The following is a 12944-nucleotide window of genomic DNA, read 5'->3' on the forward strand; positions in this document are numbered from 1 at the left end:
CATTTTATTCATGAATTTGTGTCAACCTATCACCCTAGAAGTTAAGGAATGAAAATCATTCAAAGAGATGGACCACATTAAAGTATTTGTACACTTTTTATTAACAGTACATGAACAATCAGGCCGGGGTCTGGGAAGGGGCGAGGGGAATTTAGGATCGAGTTAATATCTCTTTGTGTCTTAATGGTTGAAAACTCCTAAAAAGAATGTTGACCTCAAATCTCACTTGTCCTCATTATTTTCAAGTGGTGGTGTCTCCATATGAGTGAAAAATTCCTGAGAGGGATGTTTAACAAAAAAAACAAATGACATAAAAACACAATATTGATTTGTGTTAAGAAATATGCAGGAGATTTTTTCCTTCATATTCTTCTCAAAAACAGCAAGGGCATCATTGTCCCCCATTTTTAGGAAAGGGAGGGGACATTAAATCTCATTTGCCTGTCAGTCTGTCCATCTTATTGACAGTATGTGCATCTGTCACAATAAATTTAACCTAATTGGTCATAACTTTTGAATATTAAGACATACTAAGGGCTTTCATATTTCACACATACATTATCACAAAACTTTCTAAATATATTATGATTTTTGAACCCATGACCTTGACCTTAAAGTTTTACCTTTCGAGGAAAAAAAACATTATTTAAATTGATCATTTTGAAAGAGAAAAGATGGTGTATTCAAATTATACATGTATATTACATGTGAAAAGATTTTTCTAAATATATATATTATGACTTTTGACTCTGTGACCTTGATTGAAAAGAGATAGGACTTTCCTATTTGACATGTACATTAGCTGTAACAAGATGTTTTCAAGCATGCTATGATTTTTTCCCCTTTGACCTAGAAGTTTTACCTGAATGGCTGATTTTCAAAAATTGACATTTGATAGGGGTGCATATTTGAAACACAATTTGCCATAAATTAAGGCATCCCATTTACTTAGACACATAAAGCAGAGGGCCTCAATTCTTTGAATTTGCTTGTATAATCTTGATATATGGAAACATCCTCATATAATGTAGATTCAAGTTTTTTATGTAACGCCATGATTATCCTGGAGAATACATATACAGTGGACCCTCATTTATCCGGACGCTTTGGTTCCCAGTCAATTTGTCCGGATATGTGAAGTGTCCGGATACCTGAATCACCAGTTAAACGAGACAAAATAACAATTAAAAATTCCATTCAGATGAAAAATCGTCCGGATACTGAAGCATCCGGATATCTGGCGTCCGGATATCTGAAGGTCCACTGTACATGTATAATAGTTTTTATGATATCTGTCTTCCACCTTTCCATCTGTCTTTCCATTGGGCTCAAAGAAACTATTCTAGATATTTTTATCAAACTTCATATGGCGATAGATATTGAGGAGAACTTTGTAACTACATCAACATTTTTTTTACCTTGACCTTTCCTTTGACCTTAACTTCGCTTTTATTTAATCAGTGTTTAGCTCAGTTTAAAAGATTCTATTCAAGATTGTCTAATCAAACTTTATATGTTGAAGTATACTGAGGTAAACTGTCCAACTGCAGCAACATTTTTTGACCTTGACTTTTCTTTTGACCTTCACTTCACTTTCCTTTAAATAAGTATTTAGCTTAATTAGAAAAAAACATTTTAGTTGTGTAATGAAACTTCACATGATGATACATACTGATGTAAGCTTTACAATGCTTCACTCTTTTTTACCTTGACCTTTCCTTTGACCTTGACCTCACTTTTCTAAAATTAATGTCTAGATCAGTTTTGAATTTTGAAACACAGTTAAAATAAGTGTCTATCTTTAGAAGTTTTAAATAAACAATTTATTATATTTTTATCAAACTTCATATCCTAATAGTAAATTCATACTGATTGATGTAAGCTTTTCAACTGCAACGACATTTTGACCTCAACCTTTCCTTTGACCTCTCTTTTTCCTTAAAAAAGGTGTTAAGCTTAGTTTCATTAATTCATTCAGATATTTTTATCAATGAAACTTAATATACTGATATGTATTAGTGATAGCTATTCAACTTTATCAAAACATTCACCTTGCTCATTCCTGTGACCCGATCTCCCTTCTTTTTAATTTGTATTTTGCTCATCTTCTCTCTCATCATAGATTTTTTTTATTAACCAATTTCACTTTAACTTGGTAGCAACTTTAAACTGCCAACCCGGTAATCACTACCATATTCTTGTCATTTTACGGCCGTATAGCAAAAAAATGAAAGTAAAGTTTCTGTTAAATTCATGATTGTTAAAGCGACAATACGGCTGCAATTCGTGTGCTTTTTCATGCATTCAAATTTACCCAATATATCATTAAGGAATAAGGTAAAAAGTTGAAGTAAGCATTTTGAGAAAAATAAATATAAATATATTAACGTTATTAGAATCTGTCGGAAAATCAAGGGTCGTACGACTTAAACCTGTTTACTCAAGTTGTACCACGTGAATTCTAAAATGGCACGTACAATTACAATGGAATGTTAAGTAAAAGCCTTTATCAGAATCAAAATATCATAACTCTAAGGTAAATTAAAAATAGTTAACATTTAGTATACATTCAGACAAATTTAACATGATTAAGTACTTATGTTGAACGTTTTGTGTATTGGGGTGCAGGAAAGGAAAATCCACCAAATCATACGTCATCGCGGCAAAATGTCAAACAAAATCTTTCTGTAGTTCCAATACAATTTGCACTCCAAATGGCAATGATTTTTTTGTCTTTGAAAGCCATAGAGATACGAGAAATAATAGCATGTATCAACAAACCTGTAGGGTATAACCTTCGCGAGCCCCACGTGAATGTCCCTGAGATCCCGTTTCTTCTTCGTCCAATGATTTATTAATCTCCCAACTAAATTTTTTTCAGGAAAGTTGCTTTTTAATTTCAAGCCCTATTTTTTTGGTCTTGTTTTTCGTTTTAGTCGACTTTGTCAAATTGTAGCAGGCCTACCGGACCTCCTTCTCTTACCATGCTGTTTTGTTTATGAAAACTATACCCATTCATGTATAGCATGGAATGTGGAATTCAAACACGTTGCAATGTATATATTTATGTACAATAAATAATTATTAATTTTAATGAAATAATCAGAATTATTTACAAATAACACTTTAATTGTAATTTTTTGAAAGTGTATACATTTATGAGTATGAAAAAAATTCCAAATCCTATAGGAGAATTTTAACAAGTCTGTTTTTTGAAGAGATGCGCCATATTGTCACTGTAATGAGATATCTTGTAATTTTTTTTATGAATTTCATTATTTTACCCGCAGAAATGTTGAGCATGTGTTTTTTTTTCAAAAAAAGTTTTCGTATATATATACAAGGAACATGGCAAAAACTTAGCGTTACTAGGAATTGACAAATAAGTGTTGAACATTAATTTCCATAACATCTTCAACATTTCTCTTACCGGAAGAGAATTTGGAAATTTTTTTTAAATGCATCACTTGTGTCTTCTTTTGGCAAACAAACACTGATTCTTAAGTTTACCTAGGGTTTCCTTTTTGAAAAAAAATATGTATGCTTTCTGTTGTTAAAGAAATTTATACTCATGGTATTTTAAAAATACACTTCTCTAGTAATTTACAGAAAAAAGTCTTGTTGCATTAACAACAATTTTTTAAGTATTCATACATTCATGTTTTTTAAGTATTGCATTGTTTTGTCTAAATTAAACATTTGTGCACTGAATATCTAATTGTTATAAAGTTGATACAATTTATAACATCCTTCAGAAAATTTGAAAATCATGGATGGTTTTCCATGGAACGACTATAGACGATGATCATTGGTATAACGATGACATACTAAGTATATATTTTAGAGAGAAAATTGGAAAATTCGCTACCTTAAAAATTTTCTAAATTGATCATAAAGAATCTACAGATTTATAAATATGTTTTGTCCAATAAATTCCAAAAACAACAAATAAGGATACATGTATGAACAAAAGTCATCACAAAGACGAGCAAATATGACAAGTGGATTGGTACTGAAAGTGATTGGAAAGAAATTGAAGTTTGAAAGTCATTATTTTTGTGTGATATAGAATAAGCAGATTTCATCTACTTTGTTTTTAAATGCACTTTAACAGCTTCATGATAGCTGAAATAAACTGGCATTTTCTCTACACTTACTTCCATTTGCTCTGTAATATAAACGTGATCTAGTATAGTATTACCCTCTGTTGTTGTGAAGCTGACTTTCTGCTTAAATCCATTTGTCTCTAACATTCTTTGAATTGGCCCCTTCAATTGCGCATCTTCATTAAAATCTCCAAGTACAAGGCAGTGGGAATACAGTACTTTAAAATAATCCACAACCATCTGAAGACCATCCAGAAAATATCTAACATTGAGAGTACTTGGTCGGTAAAGAATGATGACAACAGTTTTCTCCTCAGAAAGTTCTATTGCCATTCCTTCAATATTTTTTTGAGGTAAAATATAAAATACGGCCTTTTCCTTTGTCTTCTTGTAAATACCAACACCTCCTCCTCTTGCTGTTCGAAGCTTGGCAAAACTGTCCATACTTTCATCATAAGACTGCTTTCTTTTATTCAAAGTCATGAATTTCTAAGTTTTTGGTACTCTCATTGTCTGTCAACCATGTTTCTGTTATACATATAAAGTCTGCATGGAGAAATCTCGTATCACTTTTCAGGTCTAGAAAATGTCCTCTTAGACTCTGTACATTGAGTAAAACAATTGTTTTGAATTTTCCATCTTTTGGGTGCAAGTTCAGAGAATCATGTTCAGGGATTAATTTTGCCATTTTTTCCAGTGCCGATTTTACATCCGGATTTGCGTAAATTTTTTTAGGCAATTCATTTTCATCTTTTGTTTCTATGTATAAACCTTTTTGTGAAGTGACACGGCTAATGGCAACATATGCTTGTCCAGGGGCGAAAGTACGATCTAAATTTACAACAACACTGTTTGCTGTCATGCCTTGAACTTTATGCGCTGTACATGCCCACGCAAGTTTCAGAGGAAACTGGTGTCGAACAACATTCTTTGTATTTTTTTCTTTGATATCTTCTTGTATTCTTTGAATCAGTACTTCATTTCCATGACATGTCTTCTTCCCTTGCAGTTTCCCAATCTCTTTGCTTTCAAAAACAATTCTGATTCCTTCTACCCTATTTCTTTTCTGATTTGTTCCCAATTCAAAAGCTGAAATATAACCAATTGCTCCATTAACAAGTCCATCTTCCACATTAATATTTCTTGTCAACATCACTCTAGCATTCACAGAAAACAGCAAAGAAGAAGAGAGACCATCAGTTCTTGTTCTTATGAACGGTTTCTCGCGTAAAGTCAGCTTTCCTGTAGTTTTGTCTTTCTGATAATCTTCAGCTGTAATCTCTATGAATTCTTCACAGTTTGTTCGCAACATCTTCAGATTGTATTCATTTACTTCGTCATTTGTAGGATACACGTGCAGTACTTCATCTGGACCATCTCTAATGCATTCTTTTAACATTGTTTTCGCATCTTCTGATAGGGGTTCCTCTATCTTTCGAATCCGTAGTGAATTCAAAACCGTGGCAAATGCTGCGTCTTCACGTTGTCTCATAATTTCCTCCAACTCTATGATTTTGAAAAACTCTATCCAGTAATCTACGGGATATTCATCATTTTCTTTGTACAATATTTCCACTTTTCGTTGTTTCACAGGAGGTAGTTGGTAAAAATCACCAACAGCTATGACAGAAATACCACCGAAGGGTTCCTTACATTTCTTGATTTGCACCAGACGTTCATGTATGTAGTAGAGGAGTCGTTTATAAACCATTGACACTTCATCAATGATCAAAATCTGCAAAGAAGCTAACCTAACTCTCATTGCACTTAAACTTTGTTCTTTCAGAGGTTCGTATGGAATGGGAAGAGCTTTAGTTAATGAAAATACGTGGTGAATTGTGCTTCCTCCAATATTGAAAGCTGCTGTTCCAGTAAAAGCTGTGAGGAGAACAGACAAATCTGATGGAGTCGAAACGGTTTTTTCAAATACTCTAGAAGCCTCATACTGTATAGTCTTGATCAGGTGGCTTTTTCCTGTCCCTGCACCTCCGGTAACAAAAATATGTAATGGCTCTATTTTCCTACCAGCCGCTTTTTTCAAACACCACTCACGAACTAAGTAAAAAATCTGCTTTTGTTTTTCATTTAAACTTCGCAACAAAGGAAGGACTTCTTGCCTCGAGTTAAAGCTTTCCCTGATATGATATATCAAGTCCAAAGCGCCGTCACATTCCACTTCATGTGTGATTTCTGGTTCTTTATTATCTAATTGTTCTCTTCTCTTTTTTTCTATAATACAATCTTCCCGATTTCTTTCAGTTTCAGGGCAAAGGTTAGCCCATGCATCTTCAGGTTCACCATAAACTTCTAAAGTTTCTTGGGCATTTTGTAAGGCATCCTCATTCTTTGAGAAACAACAACGATTTTTTTCAACCACATTTCTGACAGATTCTAATTCGTTCTCAGATCGAAGTCTGACAAACCCGTTTTCATAAAATGTCTGAAAAAACTCAAATCCTGGTGGTTTCAGTTGGTTTAGTGTGCTATATGGAAGGTAAAGCTGTATTGCCGATTGAAAATACTTCTCTGATGCATTCTCAGGATTAAACCTCGGATATCTGATTACGGCTGGTTTGGCTCTTGTTCTTTTCTGAATGTAACCATTTGCATTTTTCAATTCAAAAACACCTTCTTTTTCTACCTTGGGAATCTGCGATTTCGCAAGAACACGATACTCAGAGCAAAATTCTGCAAGGCACATTTCAGGAAAGGGATGTAGATCAGGGCGATTTTCATATCTCTCCACAATATTTGTCATCCAAATACTGTCGTCATCATCTTCCATATTATTTTCGTCCTTATTTGTTCTTTTCATTTGTGAAAGGGGTTTACTTAATCGAGTTGGATTTTCACCAACAGGGACAAACACAACTTTCCTTGAACACTCTTTCATTTTTAGATTACAAACTCTGTACACTGCTTCTTGGGCACTCACTTCTCTATGATTTAGATAAGCTGATCCAATATTCCTTATCGTTTGACGAGCACTTAAATTTCCCTCTGCTGATTCTACTTGTGTTTGTTTCAGTAGCATTCCCATTTCGCGTTCTGACTTTGAAATGTATGAAATAATGTACACAATGCAGCTAAATGGGTCAAGAATGTACTGTATGTCCATATTGGCATCCCAGCATTTGAGAAGGCATGCGTTGTATTGGTTTGTCCACATTTCTACTGGATTTCGTTTCAAGATAGTACTTGTATTCGCAGATAGCACCCGATGTGCAAGTTCATAAACATCTTGTGTTAATTTCATGTCAGAAAATATTTCCTGTGTTGTTTTGCATCCATTCACATCATCAAGAACTTCATTCCAAACATGCAATAAAATATCTTTTGCCTGAGATTTACACATTCCACTTTTATTCTCAGAGTCCTCAACATCTTCTTCACATTGCTTAGTAACAAATGTTCTTTCTGAGGGTGGTCTTGGAAAGTGGAATCTACAATCTGTTCCCTTTTTCCTACACGATTTTGAGTGATTTTTGCTATGTTGTTGAACTCCTAAAACAATTCTTCGAAGTTCTGGATCTTCATTTTCAGATGGCACTACGCATGTTATATACCTGTCAATAAAATCACAAACAGTTTCCTCATTGTCTTCATCAAATTTCGGTGCATTTTCGACCCAATACAAGCAGTGCATATGTGGAGAACCTCTTTGTTGAAATTCTACTCTCACAAAAAAATCAATAACATTTCCTATTGGTTTTGCTGGTGAGAATATAACATTCGTTTGAAACATATGGAACCTATGTTCAAACATTCTGGCAACAGAAACTGGATTGCTTCTCAAAATTTCACTTTTTTCTGACCAGTCTAAATCCGATGGGGATCTACAATCATTTTCATGATGCAATATTGATCCAATTACTTCGTTCCACCTGAACTCAGCAGCAGAAAAAGAACAAAACCATGTTGGGATACCTAACTGTCGAAGCATAGCAAAAAGATCTTTCTGAGTAGCTGACCAATACGCAGGAGTTCCTCGAATAGGTTGCATAAAACGTAAAGCCTCATTATTCTTAAGAAGATCAGACAGAACATCTGGATTCTGTAACATTTCAGATGTAACTGCTTTTCCATTATCAAGCTTTGATAAAGACTTTCGGATTGAAATTTGTGTTTTCTCAATAACTTGGTTCAATTCTGACATGTACTGAGAAAAGAAAATGTAATTTGTGTCTTTAGCAAATCTGTTATCAGCATTCATAAGCCTGTTGTTAAAGTATCTTGATAGACTTATCTTCACATCTCGATCCTCATTCCAAGAAAAATTACCATTTGGAAATAAATGTGGAAATGTCTTTGCTTCGTTTCCTTCTTCTTGTAACATTCGGATTGGATTTTTCCCTTCACCTGGTGCAATATTGTAAATATCGTCAAAGTAATGATCAAGAACTTCCTGTGCAACATCGACAGGCTGTAAGCAGGTGTCAGTAACAACCTCTTGAATGTAATCGCTTTCTTCTTCTTTCAGTTCCTCATGAGAATCTGCTATTTCAGTCAACTCATTCGGCAACAAATCATTTTCGTCACTATTTCCTTCCCATGTAGTATTGATCACTACATCCTTATACCATTTGTTCTCCTTCTTAAGATAATCAAGAGCTATCTTTATGTGATTTGGATTTACAAACTGGTATTCAAAATAGCCCTTGTAAGCTAGCTTTCGTTTTAACTTAACTCTTAACAATAAATTGTCATCCCGATTTCTTGGCAAACTTGATGTCTTTTTAATATTTGATGGCACACATACTACAGGACCATGTACATTTCTTTGACCACCTTGTGGAAGCGCCATCACTTTCATAAAGGGAATATGTAAAGCAATTAAATGCTGCTCCAAACTGTTTAAATTCTGAAGTTCACATGGAATATCCTCTAGTGACATTTTATTAGCAGCCGCCTCTGCTGGAATATTACCACTCAATATTTTCCTATGACAGGTAAAACATATCCACAAAGACGAGTTTGGGCACTTCCTTGGACAAGACGATGTACACTCATGATATTTTTTCTGTATGCAGGTCTGTGCAATTTCATTTGTTTTTTGTCTTCCTTTGTACATTTCAAGTGAACATCCTTGGACTTGATGATCAAACAGCAATCGATTACAACAGCAACATGTGTATTCTGGGCCATTTCTTACACTCTCCTTAAACAATCTCACAACTTCATCTTCATCTTCAAGTTTTACATGTAGGGCCCGTCTCTGGTTAAAGACACTCTCCTTCTTTTTCTTTTTCTCATCTGCACTTGCATTATACTTTAGTTTATTAGCATTCTTAACCTTATGTTGATGCTCTTTGTCTTGCTTATACTTTTCTTTACTTCTTTGTTTCACATCTAATCTGTGTACTTCATCATTCTTGTACTTTTCTCGACTTCTTTGCTTAGTGTTTCTTCTATACAGTATATCTGATCTATATTTCTCAATACCTCTTTTCTTTTTATATTGTTTATGAATTTCATCCGTTATGTATTTCCTTTTACTGGCTTCCTTAACTTTGAACTTGTGTTCTGCACTCAAATTGTATTTTTCTACACTCCTCTGCTTTGTCTTTGCTTGGTACATTTCATCTTCTTTGTATCTCTTTTTCCCATTTGCTATTGCCTTTAATCTAAAGTTAAGGTCAGTTTTGTACTTAAGTTTTGCTGCTTTTAATTTCTTTTCCATAGAATTCAATTTCCTTGCTTTCATTTCAAGATTTTTTCTGGATTTTTCTTTGGATGAAATGCTTCGAACCTGTCTCATACGATTTCTATTTCCACACTTTTTTCTGTACAATAGGGAATGTGTTTTCGTGAAACCATCTGAGTTTTTTTCAGCCACAGTCACCACTACATCATAATGATTCTGATTCTTATGATCTAGATAAATTGCTCCACTGGATTGATCATTTGTTGTACTTTGTATCATTTGTCTTGAATATCTAACCCAACGATTCTCTGTATATGTATGGACATCAGTACTCAGGAGATGACAGAGTGCAAGAATTTCCAGTTCAGTTGCCCATGTACCATCTTTTGACATGTCTGTTAATGCTAAGTGATTTTCTACAGAACTTTCTGCACATCTTACAAAGGATTCAAACAATATACTGTTGTGCAGAAGATGTAGGCATACTGCTAATCGTATAGCGTAATGATAATCTTCCACTCCAGTCAAACAAAATGAAACAGCCCTGAAAAAACAGTTTCCATCCCTTTGAATTTCAACACATTTGTCAGGTGCACCCATTTCTTGCTCATGGCAATTCCGTTCATTGTTATCGATTCTATTTGAATGTGGTATTCCAATAATCTTACAAAGGTGTACCTTTTTATTAAATGAAAGTGGCAAAAACCTAACTTCACTCCTATCACAGCAAATAATTTCACAATCATCATCTGCAACTGATGGCATGCTCATACGCAAAATGTTTGTGCTTTCTTGAAAAGCCCCTTCAGAGTCTTCAATATGCTGTGTAATTTCTTTTTGCCCAATTTTAACATCTTCATCAGTAGATTCAACCTGTCTCACTGAACAATCAACACCAGTGATTTCACATTCAGTAATTCCAGAAAATCCCATTGATGTTGCTAATGACAAAATGTGATTGTAAATATCATGAACAGAGTTATACAGTATTCTTGTACTCCTTCCATTTACACTCATATATCCTAAAGGTGACCTCGAGTGTGAATCGAATGTAAATAAACCATCTATTGTTTTTCCAACCAAAAACGTATTTCCCATGAAACACACAAAACATCCACTTGTTTTTTCCAGAGAAATTTGCAATGCATCTGAAAGTGAATATGCATTAAAATCATCATAGTTTGGCTCTGTATCAGACAAATTTATCAGGCTAGATAAGGATCCATGTGCTTTGAATTCAAACATAGCATTAAAACATTCAAAAAACTGAGGTAGCTCGTCAACTAAAAGGTACCTACTTACAATGGTTGAACTACGCTGCAAGTATGTATAAAGCTCATCACCCATTGCTAATACTTTATTCATATCTGAAGTTTGCCATTGTGTAGAGTTCTTTAGTTTATGGTAAGCTAAAGCTGCCAAGGAGTTTGCAACACACTGTGTTCCTGCATTTTCACCAAACATCAAGTCACCCTGATGAAAAGAACCTTGAACACATACCTGAGACATTGATACTGGTCCATCAAAAGTACTACAGGCATAATCATCATCATCCAATTCATCACCACATTGTCTTTCATTTCTGCATTCTGATTTATTTTTCTCATATTCACTGTCTATATTCTCATTTTCATCATGTAAATTCCTTTTAGTATACTTTTTAGATCTCGTTCTTTTACTCTGGTTTGCATCAATCAATCTCCTGCTGGACTCATCCCCCTTGGAGGATGACATATCCAGCTGCGCCTGACCTGCTGAGCCAGACACGTGCACGGTGTCCGGCTCAGGTACCCTCGGCGAGGTACAAACCCACGGTGGGGAGTCAGGGGACGGTGCCATGCCTCCGTTTCGGGCACACAGACGACTTCCCTGAGAAGATGCGTTACTCAGGGCAGTTGGTTGCATTTTCTCGCGAAGAGAGGCCTGCAACCTGGCCAAGGGTTTTTCCTCAAAAGGCGGCAACCCTATTGAGCCTTGCCCCGGAAAATTACCGGGTGGAGCCATAATAACTCCATCTGCTGATCCACAAGGGATAGCAGAATCTGGTGGCTTTTCTTCTGGTGAGGGCAGGGTCTGTTTTTCCCGTTTCTCCCTTTTGCGCAATTTATCTCTCTGGCGCTTCTCCCTGCCATTTAAACTCTTTCTCTTTGGCATCTAAAAAAATAAAACAAAGCTTTTTTCACAGAAGCATGCACAAAATAATTCATGTATAACAAAAAGTTTTTAGGCCATTGTTCATTAGTAATAGATATTATATGATTATACACTACGATGTAAATAATATACACAAGTTCTGTTACAGACAGACACACACATAAACAAGAAAACGACCTCTGATTTATATAAAAATTAATCCCACCACATGACATGCCTCAACAAAGAGTGTGCTAAAATTTAAGCATCTGCAATGAGTTGTTGCTCAAAAAACTTGACAAAATTCTGTTATGTAAGCTACTCAAATGCATGGATAAACAGGAAGTTGGTACAAGATTTAAACAAAGAAGTCTTCCTCAATATGACATGCCTGAATTTCAGACATCAACGATGATAAGTTGCTTTAAAAACTGCAATGAAAATCCGTACAACCAGAAGTATCTGATGAGACTGTAGCTCTACTGCTCTGTATATATAACAAAGGAAAAAATAGTTCTTGATTTGAAACTTTGCAACAGGCAGCAATAAATGAAATAATGCATCTTAGTGTATTTTACTTGTATGCAAAGTTATATTGAAATCAGACCAAAACCATAGAAGTAGCATTTTAAAGGAATCTCAAATTTCTATTTAAGTAACCATGGCAAAACCATTCACAGGGATTTTCCACTACCCCATGTAGGGCCGAATATGGGCCCCATTCCCAATTGCAAAACCCCTCCCTTTTTCCCAAAAATGAACTGCATATGTTGATTTTTGAATGCTGAAGAACTTCAGAGGTTAACTTGATCATATTTCATGAAATACAAACATGGTCAGGTTTAAAATATGGGTAAAACTTTGTTATAATGATCAATTCTCTGATTCTTAGTTCTATAATAACTATTAAAGACATCAATTTTATTCATCTTAGTGTTTATTTCTTGAAAAACATCATACAATAAGATTTTCCAATTAGTGATAAAATGTCATTAAATACCCAATTCTAAGGGCCTGGGCCCCATTCCCAAAAGTGATTGGAAAATCCCTGATCATTTATT

General features: G+C 34.7%; 1 protein-coding gene across 1 annotated transcript; it reads right to left on the minus strand.

Moving 5' to 3' along the window:
• Window positions 1–4575: 4575 nt before the first annotated feature.
• LOC134268630 (uncharacterized) lies at window positions 4576–11904 on the minus strand. The gene has a single exon (XM_062750886.1). It carries the CDS (start codon window positions 11902–11904, stop codon window positions 4576–4578), a length of 7329 nt encoding a protein of 2442 aa, XP_062606870.1.
• Between the last annotated feature and the right edge of the window lie 1040 nt (window positions 11905–12944).

This window comes from Saccostrea cucullata, unplaced genomic scaffold (assembly GCF_032062105.1).
Source record: "Saccostrea cucullata isolate Sc308-1 unplaced genomic scaffold, CSIRO_AGI_Scuc_v1 ctg7538, whole genome shotgun sequence".
Classification (NCBI taxonomy): Eukaryota; Metazoa; Mollusca; class Bivalvia; order Ostreida; family Ostreidae; genus Saccostrea; species Saccostrea cuccullata.

Coding starts and splice junctions, on each gene's coding strand:
- LOC134268630 (XM_062750886.1), bottom strand. CDS start 11,904: ATGCCAAAGAGAAAGAGTTTAAATGGCAGGGAGAAGCGCCAGAGAGAT.